The sequence below is a fragment of the Chlorocebus sabaeus genome, chromosome 12 (genome assembly GCF_047675955.1).
Source record: "Chlorocebus sabaeus isolate Y175 chromosome 12, mChlSab1.0.hap1, whole genome shotgun sequence".
NCBI classification, from domain to species: Eukaryota; Metazoa; Chordata; class Mammalia; order Primates; family Cercopithecidae; genus Chlorocebus; species Chlorocebus sabaeus.
Genome location: NC_132915.1, coordinates 102,478,875 through 102,499,657, shown reverse-complemented (window position 1 = coordinate 102,499,657; position 20,783 = coordinate 102,478,875). Strand labels below are relative to the sequence as shown.

The 20,783-nt window shown below is 49.7% G+C and overlaps 2 protein-coding genes across 17 annotated transcripts in view; one reads left to right on the top strand and one right to left on the bottom strand.

The window, feature by feature from the left end:
• Positions 1-12,351, top strand: part of ANGPTL2 (angiopoietin like 2) — a 35,672-nt gene extending 23,321 nt beyond the window's left edge. The window contains exons 3-5 of the mRNA XM_008006182.3: positions 5,831-6,024; positions 7,411-7,681; positions 10,542-12,351. Of these exons, the coding sequence (XP_008004373.1) occupies positions 5,831-6,024; positions 7,411-7,681; positions 10,542-10,741 (665 nt within the window). The 3' untranslated portion in view covers positions 10,742-12,351. The remainder of the gene's footprint in view (positions 1-5,830; positions 6,025-7,410; positions 7,682-10,541) is intronic.
• RALGPS1 (Ral GEF with PH domain and SH3 binding motif 1) overlaps positions 1-20,783 on the bottom strand; it is a 304,597-nt gene that overhangs the window by 125,126 nt on the left and 158,688 nt on the right. The gene's annotated exons all lie outside the window — the stretch shown is intronic.

Sequence of the window (20,783 nt, the reverse complement as noted above, 5' to 3'; positions counted from 1 at the left end):
GTGTTTAGGTTATTGTTTTGTACTCTGGCTCACTGAAAAGCAGTGATTGACATAGAATATATATATATATGTCCATAACCAAAATCTTACTTTGCCAAGCCTCTGGATAAATGAGATTCGAAGATCCCCATACAACTGCTCCTCACTGTGGCCACCCCGCACACCCCATCCCCTGACCCTGTGTGTCTGTTCTGCTGCCCTCACGGGGTGCCCAGTGAGTCCTGATGCTGGCCTGGGTGGGACTCTCACCTAAGCAGGCCACGTGCCGTGGCACTCAGATGCATTCATTTGGGTAGGAAATTGCAGATCCAATTTCAACAGTTAGTCCTTTCTCCTGTTAGAAAAATGTTTCAGGGAGTGATGAGAAGACTTTTTGGAGACAGACCATCAGTGAGAGTAAGTGAAAACAGCATACAGTTCTCATTAAAAGCAGACTGCATCTTAATGATAACACAGAAGCTTCTCCCTAGAGCCTGCATATGGACTAAAATATTCACGGGAGCAACTTCCCAGAACTAAGAGCCCCCCAGAACATTTCCCACAGGCCTCAGGGTCCTCTGAGTGGCCTAAGGTGGTCAAATTCTGACAACTGGGGCTGGACTCGGGGATAAAGAGGACTGTCAGGCTGCTGGCCAGCCACGGGGTCCAGTCGTGCTGTGGGCAGGAAGGACTCTGCTCCTCCCCCCACACCGCAGGCGCGTCAGAGAGAAGACGCATCCCTCTTGCCCACAGAGGCCGCACTGCTTAGCTCCCAGCCTCAAGGTCAGATATTCACGGAGCCATGTTTTCCTAGTAGCAGGGGCACTGCACTGAGAGCTGATGCAGTTTGTGAGCCCATTTCTCCACTAGGGCCTGGACGGGTAAATCAGGCTGATGCTGGTCCGCCCCAGATCCACAGAAAGAGAACTGGAAATAGGATGTTATGCTTGCCTGGCCTAGGTGCCGGTTCTAACTCAGCTTGACCTGAAAGGCCCTGTGTTGAGGGTAGCAAGCACTGACTGAATCAGCCATCCATCAAGTGGGTCCTGGTTTCCTGGGAGGCCATAGTCCTTGTGTGCCTAATCCCTGTCAAGAACCTCAGAGAGGAGGAAGGAAGCACCCAAAGCTGATCACCTCCAACACTTACCAGGGTGTGGCAGTGGGGTCCGGGCTGAGACCTGTGTACTTGGTACTCCCCCACTTGCTGATGTCCCTCCTCTGAAGGCCTCCTGACCCCAGACCCTGTGTGCCTTCCCACCCTTGTTGCTTCTCCAGGGAACCACACAGACTCGGCTCAGCCATGGGGCCACATTTTTCACGTGGAACATTTGGCCACAGCTCCGCCAAGAATGTAAATGTGGTCTTTATAGAGATGAGGTCGGGGCATTCGCTCCACTCTGAGCCCAGGTGCTGCCGAGTTAGTGTTGGCCTGATGCTCTGGGCAGAGCTGCCCTCTCAGAAGGGGCGCCAAGTTAAACACCGCTAGGTACTCTGCACTGGTCCAAAGGGAGCACTTTGCCCACTGCACACTGAAAACTCAGTTTCATTGACAAAAAAGATTTCCATTCTTCATGTTAATATATCTTTGTGGCCTTCTGCAATGAAATTCTGACTTAAAAATATATGGAAAACATCTACTGGTAAATATCTTACATTTAGTCTTGTATTGAAAAGCAAACGTAGTAACGTGTGTGTGGAGGAGGTATGAGTTGGGGGGGTGAACAACTTCAAAAATGTCAGCTTTCATCTATCAAAGGAAACAGAAAGGGATAATCTTCACAGAGCACCTGCCCCAGCTGGCCCCCATGCTGGCCGCTCTTGTGTTCACGACATTCTCAGAACAGCTATGGTCTCCTCCCCATTTCACAGAAGAAGACATTGAGGCTCAATGAGGACCCAGCCCAAAGTCACACTGTGCAGAGGTGAGGCCATCGAGATTGGAGCCGAGGGCTCCTGACTCCAAGGGTGGAGTCCTCCTCCAGCCCTTGCTTTCTCAGCCAGGTCTTCTTCCATCGAGGCCCGACCCTTGCCTGGCCCCCTAGGAGGGCATTATTTATATGGAACAGATATAGATTTTTCACAGTATGATTTATATGTTACAGTTGTGGATTTCTCCTCAAAGTAGGCTGTTTGGTCTCTGCTATTTCAAGGGAGCCACATGATTTTACTGCTGATAATTTTTCGATGTTAACTCTTTTTCTGACTAATTTTCATCCATCATTGATGTTTCTGACCTTTGCCACTGGTGCCTTTAATGTGTGAAAAGGAAATGTGTTTGAATGCAGGAGATTTCATAGAGGTCTACTAAGGGTTCTGAGGGAAATTGTGTTTGAATATGTGTTTTCGACAGGAGCTAATGGGGCCTGATTGTCATGTGAAATTCAGTGTACAGACACATACGCACATTTTCTGTAACAGCAGAAAATACTAAATACTTCGACACTATTTGATACCTACTCCATTATTCTAGAAAGCCTTAAAAGAATTACCATGTTTGCCTTTTTTAAAAAAAGAAAAACTTCTTCTACATCATAACAGACACTAGAATAGTTGAAAAATGGGCAAAGAACACCAAAAGGTAAATATGAAAGAAATAACTCAATAAAGATTTTTAAAAGTTTTATACCTTGACAAAGAACTGTAAATTTTTATGTTTTATTTTGTCGCTGGCTGACTGGCAAAGATTAACATTAGTTCTAAGGACACAGAGCTAAGTCAGCGTGGGTCCCTGATTCTTGAGTTCGCTCTGGTTGGGGAAAAAGAAGAGTACTTTAGTGTGTGAGCTCTGGACACGCCCTGGGTGCATACAACTGCTGGGTCCCTTACCCACCAGGTAACCCCGAGGGGATCCCCTAATGGCCACAGGGTCTGCTTTCCTACCTCATAGGAGTGTCAGGAGAGTCAGCTGTGGAAATACGTGCCTAGGACCATAGGAAATGACACTGGCTATTAATATTACTACTTCAGTCATGACTCTTAGAGCAAGGAGTTTATAACCTGGGACTTTGGGAATCTATTACCTTCTGAAACTGTATACAGAATTGTGTGAGTCTGTGCATTTTTCTGAATAAAGAATCTAGAACCATCCCCAAATTCGTAAAGGGACTAGTAGCCCCAAAACATTTAAAAACACTTGCCTTTAAAAAGAGCCCTTGGTGGAAATGCCAAAGGTAAAACTGAGATCACTGATGGCGCCCACAAAGGCAGCCACAGCTGGAGCCACGAGGCCAACTGCCACTCCCCCAGCAGCCTCCACAGCCTCTCCCTACGTGGCGCCTCCTTCAAAGGCAGCCTTTACATCTGACAATTCTGCAGCAGTCCTGGCAGCTGTGCAGTAAGAGGCTGGGCTGCTCGCTCTCAGTGGGCGTTATTTTGCAGGCTTCTGCCGGATCTTCCGTCACCAGTATTCGCATCAAACGGCCTCTCCTGTGCTGCTGACTTGGTAGGGAGCTAGGAGGCCTCCCACGCCCACCGGCGCTCTGCTCCAGCTGTTGGGGACAGACTCCCATTCTCTGCCTCCGTCCCTGGGGCTTCCACTGAACACAACCAAAACCTTTTTCTCCTTCACAAATGCTCTTTCTGGAGGTCTGGCCTCCCCTTCCCCAGGAAGGATACTGAGGGGGTGGTAGGGGAAAGGCGGGAAGTGGCACTGCCAAAAGAAGCAGCTGCTTGTGCCCCATCTGCTACCCAGGGGTGGGGAGTATTGGGTCCTGCCCCATCCTTTGGAGAAGAGGCCTGGCAAAAAGGTAAATGGGTGAGAAGCTTCTCCCTGGAAGATGAAGGGAGAAGCCCCCTGAGTTAACTGTCAGCACCCAAACCAATCTTTCTTCTCGGGGCGATACTGGGCAGTGGGAAGCAAGGAATGAGCAAGACAGTGCCTGGCTTCCCGTGAGGTTCGAGGTGAATGAATGCTCAAACACAAGGCTTCTTCCTGCAAGGCCTCAGGCAGAGCCCACCTGAGATGCCTAACAGAGACCAGAAACCTAAGTCTTTCTGGTTTGTAACCATTACCTGTGAACTAGTTGAGCCCAAACACCAGCCAGGAAGGAATGTGAGAAGTGTGACCTGCACCAGAAAAGCTGAGTACACCTGTCACTGATGGGCACCTCCCTTCAACTCCCACAGAAAGAGAAAGGACAGGATCTACAGGAATTCAAGTGGGGAGGAGGCAGTGAGGTCAGCTCCTCCCTCGTTGGGCATCAGAGCAGCCCCACCCTGCCCTGAGCTTCTGCTGCCCAGCACCACATCTGCAGAGGCTGGAACTCAATACACAGTTGTTGAATAAACACACAAATTGATAGAACATATACAATGGTACTTTCTTAGCACTTTCGTCCTTAACCAGTCTCATTGTGGGGATTTTTTTGTTTGTTTGTTTGTTTATTTTGAGACGGAGTCTCACTTTGTCGCCCAGGTTGGAGTGCAGTGGGGCCATCTTGGCTCACTGAAACCTCTGCCTCCCGGATTCAAGTGGTTCTCCTGCCTCAGCCTCCCCGGTAGCTGGGACTACAGGTGCTTGCCACCACACCCGGCTAATTTTTTGTATTTTTAGTAGAGACGGGGTTTTACCATATTAGCCAGGATGGTCTCGATCTCCTGACTTTGTGATCCGCCTGCCTCGACCTCCCAACGTGCTGGGATTATAGGTGTGAGCCACCGCACCCGGCCCTATGGGGAATATTTTGAAGAGACTGAAGCAAAACATGATTTTCTTTCTTTCAGCCATTTTCATCTGAATGGCTAGGCCTTGAAGACCTAAAGGTTCCTCAGATCAATGAGAAAGGCCCCAGACTGTCCAGACCCTTGGTGACTCAAGCTTGTACCTTCTTGCTGATGTGACCAACACTGGAGCATAAGAAACTGCCTGGGGAGGGCAGAGTTGATGGGCAGGGGTGGTGAGAGCTGAAAGACCTGTGGTATAACACCCATTCCTTCTGACTGGGCTGCCCAAGCTCAGTGGAGTCACAAAGAATCACAGAACCCTGTGGTCTTAGTTTCAGAAGAGAGCCATGGATTGGGCTGTATCCTAGACATCATCCTTTAAGTTTATGAGCCTGCCAGGAAGACCTCAGAATGCATGAGGTCGAGCATCTGGCCCTCATTGAGCTTCCTTTGGAAAACACACAGATTGAGCTGAAAGGGAACCTGGCTCCCTAAAAAGACACTTGAAGAGCAGTGAGTGAATCCCAGAAATATCCCAAAGTCTCTGGCTACATGGCCAAATTCTGGGCATGGCCTAGGCCCCCGTGACTGTGGAAGTTCATTTAGTAAAAGCTGCAGCAGTCATCACAAAGCACTGTCACTGGAAGGGCAGATGTGGAGTCAGAATTGAAGGGGGCCAACTGCACTTGGCCCCCAGAAACAGTAATCCAGCGGAACTGAGTTTCCCTGCAGAAACAAAGGCATCAGAGCCTGCAGGCACTGACCGATGTTGCCACATTTAGTAGGTCCACATCTCTTTTTCCTAATACAATGAACCTGAAAAAGATCACCCCAGCAACTTCTCCCCAAATGATCTCAGTAATCCTGACAACACTGTATGAGGGAAATCTGATCTCCCTTCTACAAATGGAAGAAACTGAGGGCTGGGAGAAGTGAAGAAGCCCAAAGTCACACTGTGAGGCGGGTGAGAGGAGAAAGTGAGCTTGGAGTGTGGGCATCCTGACCCCCGGTCCAAGGCTCTTGTCTTTATAATTATTAAACTCGCAGAACAAAAATTGGTTACCTCAGACTGTGGGCCTGTGGCTCACAGCTGGAGCCTCATCGGAGGTTGTGCCTGCTTGAGGTGCAGCTGGGGGTGTGGCCTGGTGACAGGCAGGTCTGTGAGGTATATGCATGTCTGTGTCCCCAGGCCCATGGAGAGACTGCCTGCAGGCCCTGGAGGATGGCCACGACACCAGTTCCATCTACCTGGTGAAGCCGGAGAACACCAACCGCCTCATGCAGGTGTGGTGCGACCAGAGACACGACCCCGGGGGCTGGACTGTCATCCAGAGACGCCTGGATGGCTCTGTTAACTTCTTCAGGAACTGGGAGACGTACAAGGTGAGAGCCGGCAGGGGCTGTCTGTGCTGCCCACAAGGTGACTGGCCCACCCCAAGAGAGGCCTGAGCGACCAGTAGAAGAGCCCACTCAGAGGTACATGCTGACCAAGTCCAGGCCAGTGCAGCCCCAACAGCACACATACCTGAGGCAAGAAGGATGCAGACAGGGCCACTGTGCAAACCCACCAGGAGTAGTGAGAACCAGCTCCTCCTCTGACTGCTGCTAGCAACTGCTGCAGGACAAGAGTTAGTAGAGCAGACCACTACAGCCCCACAGGACAGGGTGAGAGTTTAGAAATGCTGGTATGGGGGCCCAGGAGTGGGGAGCATTTCATTCCCAACAGGGGTTTCCATGGAGAAAGACCTGCTCTCAAAGCCCAGAAGGGGCAAGTCCCAAAAGGCTCCCAGTCCCTGGGAGAATCCCCCAGAGAGTCCTGGTAGGGAACTATGGCAAGGCTCAAGTCCTAATTCCAGGCTTATCCTCTGGGGTCCCTGCTTCCCAGGGAGTTGAAATGCTCATCTGTGTAGCAGGGAAAGTTGCCAGGACTCAGACATACATGGTTCTTCACCCACTGAACAGAGGTGGCACTAAGGAAGGCAAGAGTGGCTCGGTTTGCCAAGTGCCCAACCCATGCCAGCACCATGCTAAGGGCTTTCATGCGTTATTTTGTTTAATCTTGTATCAACCCCCTGAGGGAGGTTATGTTATGGACCCAGCTTACAGGTGGAAGTGTGGAGTAATTTGCTCAGGGTTGCAAAGCCAGCAATTGGCCCAGTAGTGACTGCAGCTGAGGCCTCTGACACTGAAGCTCACAAACTGCCTGAAGCCATGATGTCTTGCACACATGGCTCTGCCATGCCGGTGGATACCACCCAGTGCCAGTGGATACCACTAGGTTTTAGACCTAGAGGGGAGCCCCAGTGGATGGGACACATGCGTCACAGCTCACACCTGTCTGGCGCGTTAGAGTTTACACGTGACCCTCACACACAGCCCATCTCCAGAGAAGGAGGTGAAGCTCAGGGAAGGTCAGGGATTTGTCTGAGGAATGCTTGCTGCGTGCCTACTGAGTGCCAGGCCCTCCACTTGCCCCAGCACACATGTTCCTGCAGCAAGCCTGTGGGGAAGGTAATGTAGCCTCCCTGACGTAAGAACGAGGAATCTGGGGTTCACGTGATGCCTGGCACAGGGTAGGCACTCTACATATTTTGAATAATGTGTGAGTCACAGAGAGATTCAGTGGTAGAGTAGGGGTCTGAACCAGGTCTGCTTCATGCTCTGCTTGTTTCCCAGGCCCCTCTATCCAGGGCTGAGTGTCCGACAGCCAGGCCTGCTGGCTGCAGGCACTGCAGGCCCCACATTAACACTCTCCCGGGTTTTCCCCAGCAAGGGTTTGGGAACATTGATGGCGAATACTGGCTGGGCCTGGAGAACATTTACTGGCTGACGAACCAAGGCAACTACAAACTCCTGGTGACCATGGAGGACTGGTCCGGCCGCAAAGTCTTTGCAGAATACGCCAGCTTCCGCCTGGAACCTGAGAGCGAGTATTATAAGCTGCGGCTGGGGCGCTACCACGGCAATGCGGGTGACTCCTTTACATGGCACAATGGCAAGCAGTTCACCACCCTGGACAGAGATCACGATGTTTACACAGGTAGGAAAAGTGGAGTCAAACCCAGGTGCAGGGCAGGGAAAAGAGGTCAACCACAGCCAGAGCCCCTGACTCCAGGGCTTGGAAACGGGAAGATCCCAGGGTGAGAAGCAGCTGGGCCAAGCTGCCTGACCCTGTTACCACCCCCTGAGCGTCCCTTCTCCTGCCCACAGGTCCCCTTTACAAAGCTAGGTCAGAGTGGCATTTACAAATTTTAAAAAATGGGGTGAGGAGACATAAAGAGGTATACAAATCACACGTACTAGGGCCAACTGGGGCCAATGCAGAAAGACATGTATTGGGCTGTGGCCTCACCACCTCTGTCCAAGGCACCTGGTATAGAGCTAACCAACTGTGCAGGCTCTGGGTTTTAGAGTGTTAAAACCACACACCTGGGCTCCAGTGCTGGTCCCACCTCCTACCAGCCATGTGTCCTTGGGCATGCTGCTAAATCTCCCTGGGTCTCGGTTTCTGCATCTGGAAGGAAGGACAAGAACTACCTTGCAGGGTAGGGAGAAGGGTAGAGAGAATGTACCTAAAGTGCTTTGTCTAGGATTTGGCACACAGCGAGGGCCCCACACCAGCTGGCTTTCTTCATGGTCACTGTTACTGCATGTAATGCTAGGGCAGTGCTGAGAGGAAGCTATTAAGAGGAAAGCAGATAGGAGAGAGAAAGTGATTTGTCTAAGACCACATGCTTCAAATCTAGGTCTTTACTAAGAAGTCTTTATTAAACAAAAAACAAGAGAAAAAAACAGAAAATTAGAAGAAACATAGATATGGTCCGGCCCTGAGTTCAGATATCAGACTCCCACACAGTTAATGTCTCCCCAGGGCCAACACCCAGTTTCTTGAGATGAAGCCCTCTCGGCCCTGCCACGCTCCTCCCTGAGGCTGGCACCACCTGACGGCCGATGCCGCCTCCAGGCTCAGGCTGTCTGCTCTCATGGGCAAACCCAGTCCTCTCCTGCCTACGTTTCCTATGTGGTATTGGTCAGAAGGCTACTCCCTCCCACTTGAGAAGCGAGCTCACGAGACTGTCCTACAAATGGCTTGCACTTCAGGCAGGCCCTGAAACCTACACACTAAGGTGGAGGGGATCCTCCATGCCAGGTCCCCATGGCAGCCACATTCTGAAGGGTAATTCTCCCAACATCAGGGGACAGGAAGGACATGACTTGCCCATCCCTACATCACACAGACACCTTGTCCACCCACTGACACTGAACTGGCCCAGCCCGAAGGGGCCCTGGAGGAGGAGCAGGCCCTTGTTCTGAAGCAGTAGGGCTGCCGAGGCTTCTAGAAGAGCAGGGCAGGAGGATGACCTTCAAAGCTGGTCAGACCCTGGGACACAGGGGCTGCTACAGCCTTTCTGGAGGGCCGCCTCCTTAGGGAGCAGAAAGTGTATTCTATGATCCAAACTCAGATCTAGCCAGCAACAAAATCAGTGGCTGGCAAGTTCCTTGTCCCTGGAGGTGTGTGGGGCCTCCGCTGGCAAAGAGGAGGCTGGTTATGTTGTGCCCAAGGATCTCCCTGCTATACCAGTCCAACACTGCCACTTGGTCCCTGTGGCCTGGAATCATGACCCAGAAGGACCCCCAGAAAAACTCTGGGAAAACCTGGGCTGCAGCTCCCCTCTTGCTTTCTGCCTCAGACTGAGTGTGACCTCCTCACCTCATCCCACGGCCTTGGCCACCGGCTCTGTTGGGCCCTCCAACTCACAATCCTGACTGGAGCAGCCCCTCCTCTGAGTACAGGGTCCCCAAGCGAGGCCTAGTCAGGAAAGTGGGGACCCCCCTTCACTAAGAGCAATGCTGGCAGATAGTGGCCCCCTCTCCTCCTGCCACAGAGTGCACTGCCCCTGCATGCCCGCGCGCACCTTCCCACAGTTTTTACTGTTGTTCTGAACTGCTTGTCCTTGGCAGCAAAATTCAGCATGATGTGATAATGCCAAGAGTTTTATGGAAATACCTTTCCTTTGTGAAGTAATATAACAAATTTTTTGGATGGAATACAGGCCAGGGAGGACTGGAGGAGCATTTCTTCTTTTTTTTTTTTTTTTTTTTTGAGACGGAGTCTCGCTCTGTCGCCCAGGCTGGAGTGCAGTGGCCGGATCTCAGCTCACTGCAAGCTCCGCCTCCCGGGTTTACGCCATTCTCCTGCCTCAGCCTCCCGAGTAGCTGGGATTACAGGCGCCCGCCACCTCACCCGGCTAGTTTTGTGTATTTTTTAGTAGAGACGGGGTTTCACCGTGTTAGCCAGGATGGTCTCGATCTCCTGACCTCGTGATCCGCCCGTCTCGGCCTCCCAAAGTGCTGGGATTACAGGCTTGAGCCACCGCGCCCGGCCGGAGCATTTCTTCTTAAACACTTCCTTTGTCATTCTATGAAGACTCCTGACCCAACCGTTTCAACTCTAAAAATTCCTAAAGAAAAGCTTTTCTCCCTCCCTGCCCACCTCAGGCCATCTCCATTTCCTGTCAGAACACAAAGTGTGGAGTTCCCTTGGGGCCTCCTTTGCACCCAAGCCCTGGCTAAGTGTCAAGTACGCATCCTCATTCAATCCTCAGAGCCGTCCTGTGCGGCAGGCGTCATTTTTATTCTCATTTTACAGATGAGGATACAGTGGCTGGGAGAGGTTAAGTCACTTGTCTGAGATTACACAGCTAGTTAGTTATAAAGCTGAGCCTCAAAGGCAGGCCTGATGCATGGCCTCTCACCACCCATGGAGACGGGTCCACCTCCCAAGCGTTTCTGCTCCAGATGCCTCCCAGAGAGGGTTTTGCTGAAAGCCCTGAGCAAACTATGGACACAGGTAGAACGGCCTCCTCCCAGACACACTCTCACTGCCTTCTCTCTTGCAGGAAACTGTGCCCACTACCAGAAGGGAGGCTGGTGGTATAACGCCTGTGCCCACTCCAACCTCAACGGGGTCTGGTACCGCGGGGGCCATTACCGGAGCCGCTACCAGGATGGAGTCTACTGGGCTGAGTTCCGAGGAGGCTCTTACTCACTCAAGAAAGTGGTGATGATGATCCGACCGAACCCCAACACCTTCCACTAAGCCAGCTCCCCCTCCTGACCTCTCATGGCCATTGCCAGGAGCCCACCCTGGTCACACTGGCCACAGCACAAAGAACAACTCCTCACCAGTTCATCCTGAGGCTGGGAGGACTGGGATGCTGGATTCTGTTTTCCGAAGTCACTGCAGCAGATGATGGAACTGAATCGATACAGTGTTTTCTATTCCTCCTACTTTCCTTCACACCAGACAGCCCCTCATGTCTCCAGGACAGGACAGGACTACAGACAACTCTTTCTTTAAATAAATTAAGTCTCTACAATAAAAACACAACTGCAAAAAACCTTCATAATATACATGTGTATGAGCCTCCCTTGTGCACATATGTGTATACCACATATATATGCATTTAGATATACATCACATGTGATATATCTAGATCCATATATATGGTTGCCTTACATACCTAAATACACATACATTCAGTTCTCAGATGTTGAAGCTGTCACCAGCAGCTTTGCTCTTAGGAGAAAAGCATTTCATTAGTGTTGTATTACTTGAGTCTAAGGGTAGATCACAGACTGTGTGGCTCAACTGAAAGGATCACCCGTGGCATCCGTGTGCCTGGATTCTTCCAGGATGTCTACAATGCTAACCTCTCACATAGAGGTTCCCAGCTTCTTTGAAGAACCCCTTTTGGCACCTAATCAAATTTCAAAATGCCTCCCGCTCCATTTTCATACTTTTCCCCATTCTCAGGACTTTTCACCACCCATCACCCACTTATCCTTTATTTGACACCATTCATTAAGTGCCTTCTGTGTGTCAGTCCCTGGCCACTCACTGCAGTTCAAGGCCCCCTTTCCGCTCTGTTGTACTCCTCGCCTACCTACTCCTTGCCTTTTCTGTCACACAGCCCCTTCTTTCCAGGCAAGATTCCTCAGCTTCTGAGTAGGAAACACTCTGGGCTCCAGGTTTCTGGTTGGGAAGGGAAGGCCAGGCCAAAAGCTCCACCGGTCACACAGATAATGTACTCGCAGTTTTGTATCTTCCATTCATACTTTAGCCTACATGTCATTTTAGTCTTCACACAAATAATAACCTATCTGGCCAGGAGATAATCGGTTGAACAGAAGTCATCAGATCATCACAGCCCCCAGCTGGCTACAGACCAGAGGTTCCACGCTCTCAGGCTGACTAGAGTCCGCATCTCATCTCCAAACTACACTTCCCTGGAGAACAAGTGCCACAAAAATGAAAATGGGCCACTTCTCAGGAGTTGCTGAATAATCAGGGGTCACCGGACCCCTCGGTTGATGCACTGCAGCATGGTGGCTTTCTGAGCCCTGTTGGCCACGAAGTGTCAGCCTCAGCACTCCCAGGACTATTGCCAAGGAGGGGCAAGGGATGAGTCAAGAAGGTGAGACCCTTCCCGGTGGGCACGTGGGCCAGGCTGTGTGAGATGTTGGATGTTTGGTACTGTCCATGTCTGGGTGTGTGCCTATTACCTCAGCATTTCTCACAAAGTGTACCATGTAGCATGTTTTGTGTATATAAAAGGGAGGGTTTTTAAAAAAATATATTCCCAGATTATCCTTGTAATGACACGAATCTGCAATAAAAGCCATCAGTGCTATTTGGATGTATCTACACTCTGTGTTACTGTTTTAGAATGCCTTCTGGGGGTCTCCCATATCAGAGACTCTTTAAGTAAAACCAGGAGGAGATTTGGCACCAGGACACACACCAGAATCATTTAAATCACACTCACCCTATCTCTGGTTACCACCTATACCCTCAGCCTCCCGAGTAGCTGGGACCACAGTAGTAACACTATAGTACTTCAGGCCAAGATGGCTCTCTGGAGCTCCACTTCCTCACATCCAGCTGTGTCCTGGATTTCTCCACCGGATGTCCTCCAAGCACCTTACAGGCAGTGCACTTAATGCCTGACACATTTTTCTTCTAGGTCTGGTCCCTTTTCACCAAATGGCACCAGGTACTCAATTGCTCAGATCAAAAACAAGGACCTCTTCCTTCCCCTGCCAAGGACAATCCATCCCTCCATGCCAAGCTATCTTGCCTGCCTTAGCATAGGGTCTCATCTCCTCTCCCTTCAACTACTGCACCAGGCTCCAGACCAGGACTCTCCATCTCCCTCATTCCAATCCAACTTCCACACTAGCCACTAGAACTGTTTCCTTGTAAAACAAATCTGTGGGTTGGGAATTGGTTCTAGGCATGACAAGAAATCCCAAAAGTTAAAAGAAAAGACTCAAAGATACAACTTTTTTCAGAACTCCAATTTTCTGCTTTCCAAGAAACAAAACAAAAGATAAAACATGACCAAGATTAAAAGGCAAATATCGAACAAGAGAAAAATATTTGAAATATATATAGCAAATACAGAATATTCATTCTATGCTAAAACCTCTTTCAAATCAAGAAAGATGCAAACCCTGTAACAGAAAACTTGGCAAACAAAGTACATGTACACAGAAGACTCACAAATGGCCGGTACACAAGATGTCAACCTCAGTAGTAATCAGAGAGGTGCTATAAGTGAAGGACAAACCATGACGTGTTGCCTCTCAGATTGGCAAAGATGAAAAAAATGCCAATATCCATGTTGACAAGGGAATGGACAGATGTGGGCACTATGGATGGACGTATAAATTGACTCCATATTGTTGAAGAGTAATTTGCCACTGTATATAGCAAAATTGTAACTGCACTTATACCCAGGGCCCCAGCAATCCTTCTACCTAATGACCAAGTGACATAACCATATGATAGCTTTTTCTAGTAAAGCTGCAGTTAGAGAGAGATGCACTGATACGCACTGAAGCCTACCATGTGCTTAGAAACAGGCATGTGTGGCCAGACACGGTGGCTCACGCCCGTAATCCCAGCACTTTGGGAGGCCGAGGCGAGGGGATCACGAGGTCAGGAGATCGAGACCATCCTGGCTAACACAGTGAAACCCCGTCTCTACTAGAAATACAAAAAATTAGCCGGGCGTGATGGTGGGCGCCTGTAGTGCCAGCTACTGGGGAGAATGAGGCAGAATAGCGTGAATCCGGGAGGCGGAGCTTGCAGTGAGCCAAAATCGCACCACTGCACTCCAGCCTGGGAGACAGCAAGATTGTGTCTCCAAAAAAAAAAAAAAAAAGAAAGAAAAAAGAAAGAAAAGAAAAGAAAGAGACAGGTGCATACGCGCGCGCGTAAGTGTGCACATGCGTGTGTGCATGTGTGTGTTTTACGTCACCTTCACAGAAGCTCTGTGAAGGAGGGATCATTATTCTCACTTTACAAAAGAGGCAAAAATGAGGCTTGAAGTCAGACTGCTGGTAAGAATGCCCAGCAGCAATTAATCCAGAAGGTGCTGGGTGTCAGGCACCAAGTAAGAGTTCTCAACTCCCTTCTCCTAAGCCCCTAGTCAGTTGTTGGGATCACAGTGGAATCTGAATGCTATTTGAGGAAAATATCTTAATCTTGGCCCTGGCTATCATCACCCCTCCACACACATCTGGAGTGGAGCGTGTGGGACATAGGGAACAAGAGCAAAGGAAAACAAGGCCCACTTTACTGGTCACTGGTCTTGGCTCCAAAACCCCAAACAGAGAGCTCTGGAAAGCCATACAGGACACTGCAGAGCCATCCGTTTTCTAAACTAGTTAGGATTCAAATGAAAGCAGGTCATGATACCAGCTATTTCTCCCAAACCCCATCTCCATACCCAAGCCTGAATCTTAATCAAACCACACCCGGGCTATACAGAAGGAGAGGAAGGAATCAGCTCATCAGAGACGTGGAGAAAATGAAAGGTGGGGGTCAGCTCACTAAGCTGGTGGCATGGAAGAAGAGCAAGGGGCAGGAGGGCTCTGTCCAAGCACCCTAGCCTGGGTACCCAGTGAACTGCTCTACCTGCCAGCAAAGACAGCCAGTCAGCATCCTGGGGACTTGCCAACCAGACCATCCTTTCCTATCCCATCAGTGACCTTTTAAGGCCTACAATCACAGGAGTCCTACTATTACTAAGTTCTCCACATGGCTGCATTGCATTTGCAGACCCAGAAGGAAGTCAATAAAGCCCAGACTTTCTCCTGCCCCAGGCAAACCCCTGCATCCCAGTTTTAGCCAATACCTTGGTCTCTTGGGGGACAAGGGGCACCCACCTGCTGGGCTTGTGTGGGGAACAGGGCCAGAAGACAGTGATGTTTTCTGAGCGAGCGACACTGAACAAGACCCTCTCCCACAAATCTTGCCAATTTGAGCAAGACTGAAAGAGAAACCTTCGAATTACTGAAAACAATGGTAATGGGAGTGTACCATGCTCACAGTTCACAGACACTCTTAGGGGGTTCAAGGTGTCCTCTCTGATTTCCCAAGATCCCCTTGTCTGTTTCACACAGACTTACCAAGACTCTGATTATAGTAAGAGAAACCCACATGACCAGATTAAGTCAAAAATGGAAGCTTTTAAGTGTAACCACATGTTTAAAAGGTGCTCTTTCTGCCTCAATTTTATCTGAGACTTCAAAGGCTAAGGACAAGATAAAAGCTGCAAGATCATCCCTGCAAAGGGGATGGCCCCGCACTGGCTCTCCAGCATTAGCTGATGGCTTCCCTGACGCTGCGTGAGAAGTACAGAAAGAAGGTCCTGGGGAGGGGAGAGTGAGCTGTCCTTCACATGTCCCCACCACCACAAGGAAGGTGGGTGTTTTCACCCACCTTCAGTCAAGTGAGAGGGACTTCAAGGGACCATTCCCACAGCCTGGCATGGGACGGCATAAGCACTCCTGTCTGACTCAGGCCCAGGAACACAAAGAGCAGTGGGAAGAGCGGCCCGCGTTGAGAGAGCAAGGCCAGCCCACCGAGGCACAAATTCAGGCTTCCTAGGACCAGAGGGCTGCCTGGATGGTGGCGGTGGGGGCAGGGCAGGAAGTACAGGAGCCAGGAAGGGAGCTATACATGACTCCATCAAAGCAGCTGAGTCAGAGGTGTCCAGGAGGGAAATTCTGAAGCAGCAGCAGCCAAGAGGGGGAAAGGCAGCACTGGGTTGCTTGCACAAGCATCTAGCAAACCCACAAGGCATAAGCTCTGAGTTACCAACAGCTATGAAAGATGGACCCTTCTCTCTCCCTTCTTCCTCCCCTGTTTCCACGGGCCAGAAACTTCAGTGAACAGGTTGGGGAGGCAGCGGGACTGGCCAGGATCCAGTGAAGAAGCTGACTGTGTGTCAGCCAGGTGCTGTGGCTCACGCCGCCCAGAACTTTGGGAGGTCAAGGTGGGAGGACTGCTTGAGCCCAGGAGTTTGAAACCAGCCTAGGCAACATGGTGAGAACCCTGTCTCTACCATAATTAATTAATTAATTAATTAATTAAAAAATTAGCTTGGCATAACGGCATGTACCTGTGGTCCCAGTTACTAAGGAAACTGAGGTGGGAGGCTCACTTCAGCCCAGCAGGCAGAGTTGTAGTGAGCCAAGATCATGCCACCATACTCCAGGCCTGGGCAAAAAAAACAGACCCTGTCTCAAAACAAACAAACAAACAAACAAACAAGCTGACCCCCCCAAGTATTCCCCCACTCCAGACCTCCACAGCTGGTCAGTTTTAGGAGTCCAGACTGGTAATTCCTATACTGGACTGTCGGGAATGAGGAACTGTTACAATGGATTGGGCTGTTTCATGCCTAGCACCTGAAGGACCAAAGGACCTGCTAAGTTCTCAGCTTTGACTGGGAAAAGAAAAATCCACAGAGTAGGCTCAAAAGGACACGGGGAAAAATGAGGTTGGTTTCTTCTTACACCTGATTGAGTCCAGCTCATTTAATAAGCTGGTTACATAAGGACACGAGGTATCTCCCCAAGTCCACGGGCAGGGACACAGCTGGGCCTCACGAGGGCCAGGAACTAGAAACTGCCTGGAAAGCCTTCAAGATGCAAGGCAGCAACTTTCTCAGCTCCTCTCCTTTGCTCTTTGCTTTCCCCTTTCCTGCAGGGTCTCTTTCTCTGCTTCTCATCAAGCATCCATCTGTGGACTCTTCTCTGCAGTTGTCCCGGCACATGGCACGAGACGGCATTTTTCAGTTCACGTCCTCCTGATCTGAGTGCCAGCACATCTACGTTCCAGTGCTGGCTCCCAGATAGAGGATCCAATCGGCCCGGTTCGGGCTGAGTACCCACCCCAACTCTATGCGCTCTGACCTGACCGTGGAGCAGAGTTAGGTGGAAGGAACACTGCTGCTGGCGTGCAGTGCCAAGGGAGAAGCAGGGGAAGTAGGTTCCCAAAGAAGGAGGGGTCACAGACTGGGTCTCTATCCAAAAAAGTGTCTAGACTACAATCCAGATGTTATTGGTCCCCATCCTCTCCAGGACCATAATTTGCCAACCAGACATTACTCATCAGATGGGATCCTATTCCCCAGCCCCTCCTGCTGCTGACCCCTGCACTATCCCAGAAATCACATCCAACCCTTCTAGGGCCAGGTGGCTAACTAACATGACACCTAGCTGTGCCCAGATGGGCCTCTTCCCGGGTATGCTGCCCTTCCTGGATATGCTGTGTTTCTCAATAGGGATACGGGGGCAACAGGGTTCTCACTGATAGAGTCTTCTTAGCTGTATTTTCATGTGGATAGCACTAATACTAGCCATCATCTATAGGGTGCTATCCATGTGCCAGACAGTATGCATGGCTCTTTAAATTCTCACAACAACTCTGTGAGGTGGATTCTATAATTACTCTCTCTTCAACATAATAGAAAACTTACATCAAAGAGGTAAGTGAGCAGCCCAAGTGCATGCAGCCTGACACTCAGAATGTAAACTCAATTCAGTCTGATTCCTGAGTTCCTGCCTCTACAGCATCGATCACTACACCCACGGAGGAAGTGAGATCACACTACAGCTCCTATGTCACCCCATATCACTCAGTAATACATCTGAGAATCACGGTGGTAGGGAGCCTCCTGCCCATAGCAGTGGATATGTCAGGTGGCCAGCCAACCTGCCTGTGCAGCAGCAGCAGCTTGATATCAGAAGGTCCCTAGATGTCAGAAAGCCTGTCCATAGCTGTCTGCCTAATTTATCTCAAACAATGGACGTGGAGTAACAAGGGGCAGTGCTGGAGAATGTTCTGCAGCTCCTTGGGCTACCAATCCTTTGCCAGGCTGCAGCTCTTTTTCTTCTTGCCATCTGTCCTACAGCCTACAGACTCATCAGCTCCCTGCTTTGCTACTCCAAACATCCTACTTGTGGATGCTCTGGCAGTCACCAGATGACCAAATCTATCCGGTTCAAGCCCTGGTCCTCATCATCTGGTAACTCGGTTCCAGTAGTGGTGGCTCATCTCCCATATCCATGCCTCCAGGCCTGGCGCTTGCTTACAGGTCTCTCTCAGACCTCAGAGTCAGGCCTGAACCAGCCCTAGTCTGGGATTCTGCCTCTGTGGACATGATGTTTCAATACCAGCCATCCCTGAGGCATTCAAGTATCCCTGTCTCTCCTGAATGGCCATCCTGGGCCAGCTCAGCCCACACTAGGAACCCAGACACAGACAATCTCTCCCATCTGCACGGCATTCCCACAGCGCTGCCACATGTGGCACCTCCTAGGTGGGTGGGCCATCTGCCTGTCCCATGCTGTGCTTGCTGACGGTCATAATATTAATAAATCCAGCTCCATGGGCTGCTCAAGGGATGTTCCCTTCCCCACTGCTACAGCACATCCTGAAGCTGAAGGGCATCTCACAGTACCAGGAGAGGGCTTCTTTGATGAGGAAAGACAGGCCACATTTGCCCTGAGCCTCAGCAGAGCTGGGAATGGCCCAGAGCCTAGAAGGACAGTTAATGTGGAGGGAGTGGAATTAGAATTCCCTTCTGGGGCCATGTGATGACAGAGGCCTACGCCCTAGTCATCTCAACAAGGGAAAAGGATTAAAAGAAGCACACAGCCTTCTCCAAGCCTGGAATGTTGACCAATGCCCAGGCAAGTGTGCAGGGGATGGATTTAGGTCAGCCTCCTCTCCACAGGAACCCAACAGCAAGGCAGTCTTTTTTCATCAGTCAGGGCAGTGCAGACCTGTCCTGGGGACACAGGGAGAGGGAATAAGGACAGATATTCAGGAAGCAGAGGTAAGGACAGAGGGTGGCTGATCAGCTGGCTGGGAGGCCTGAAGGCCTGGCTGCCTAATTTAGAGCCTAACAGAATTGGTGGGCAGAGAAATCTATATATATATATTTTTTAAAAGGCATCTTGTGCCTATCATTTTAGCATAAATAAAACATGGTGGGTAATATCTAGTGTTGGTGATGGTGGAAAAAATAGGTATACTCATATCCTGTTTGTAGAAATATAACTGCAAGCATTTCAGAGGCCATTCCAGCAGCAGGCACTGTAAAGTTGCAGAGTTTTTGCCCCCGCAATTCCACTTTCAGCACTCAGTGTTTCAGAAGTACTCTAACAGGAGGGTAAAGACACACAGATAAGGATGCTTCCCACTGCACTACAGGCTGAGCATCCCTTATCCAAAATGCTTGGGACCAGAAATGTTACAGATTTCAGATTTTTTCAGATTTTGGAATATATGCATTACACTTACCTGTTGAGCAAACCTAATCTGAAAATCTGAAATCCAAAATATTCCAATGAGGCTTTTCTTTGAGTGTCATGTTGACTCTCAAAATGTTTTAGATTTTGGATTTTCAGATTAGGGATATTCAACTTGTATATGTAAAAGGGAAAAACTAGAAACATTCTAAATATTTGTCAATTGGGACACAGCTAGACAAATGAGCACTCATCCAGGTGATATCCAACACGTTGCCCATACATCTGTGGGTGCCAAAGAGCTACCAGAAAGAACAGGGAAGTTCTAGATTTGCTGCCACTGTACAATATCTATGACAGTTTATATGTGCAAACAACACACATAAAATGTTCCTACTTTGGTTAGAAATATCATATGTGCCCCTCCACAGGCACATCTTTTTTTTTTTTTTTTTTTTTTGAGACAGAGTCTTGCTGTGTCGCCCAGGCTGAAGTGCAGTGGCCGGATCTCAGTTCACTGCAAGCTCCGCCTCCTGGGTTTACGCCATTCTCCTGCCTCAGCCTCCCAAGTAGCTGGGACTACAGGCGCCCGCCACCTCGCCCAGCTAGTTTTTTGTATTTTTTAGTAGAGACAGGGTTTCACCGGGTTAGCCAGGATGGTGTCGATCTCCTGACCTCGTGATCCGCCCGTCTCGGCCTCCCGAAGGGCTGGGATTACAGGCTTGAGCCACCACGCCCGGCCAGGCACGTCTTTTTGTATTCTTGGATCAGAATATCTGGAAGAACACACACCCATGGCAAACACTGGCTGCCTCTGGCAAGTGGGAGAAGAAGAATGGCATATTCACTTTTTACTTTATAAACTTCTTTTTGGTGTGAATAATTTTATGACAAGCAATGTATTACTTTTGTAATTTTTAAGTTTTTAAAAGAATGAGTGGGCATCAAATGCCTTTCTGGATGGTCACAAAAAAGGATATATCCTTGTTTCCCTTGAGTACTCAGGAGCCCACTGTACACTCCATCAGGGAACAACACAGGCTTCCTAAGGGTAACCTTCCAGGACCTCTCAGACCCTAATCAGTCATTCCCAGGCACCCATCTTCCTTATACAACTGCAAGAATTCATCACCTCTCAAAGCAGCAGCCACACTCTCTAGCCTATCATATCCCCTCACCTCAAAACTAGCTTTCGAGAGGGGTCCAGTATGTCCTGCTGCCCTAGAGGCCAATGTTATAGTCCTTTATGTGTTGAGTTTTACAGCTGATTTTGTCCCAAAACAGACTGGTCAACAAAGCAATAAATGTCAGGTAGTGATAAAGGTTGTGCAATGTGCTCAATATCCATTGCTGTGTGACAAATTATTCTAAAACTAAGCCCCTTATAATAAACATTTATTATCTTGCAGTTTCTGTGGATTGGGAATTTGGGCATGTCTTAGCTAGGTGTCTCTGGCTCAAGGTCTCTGATGAGACTTCAGTCAAGCTGTTGGTTGGGGCTGCAGTCTCATCTGAAGGCTCACCTTTTA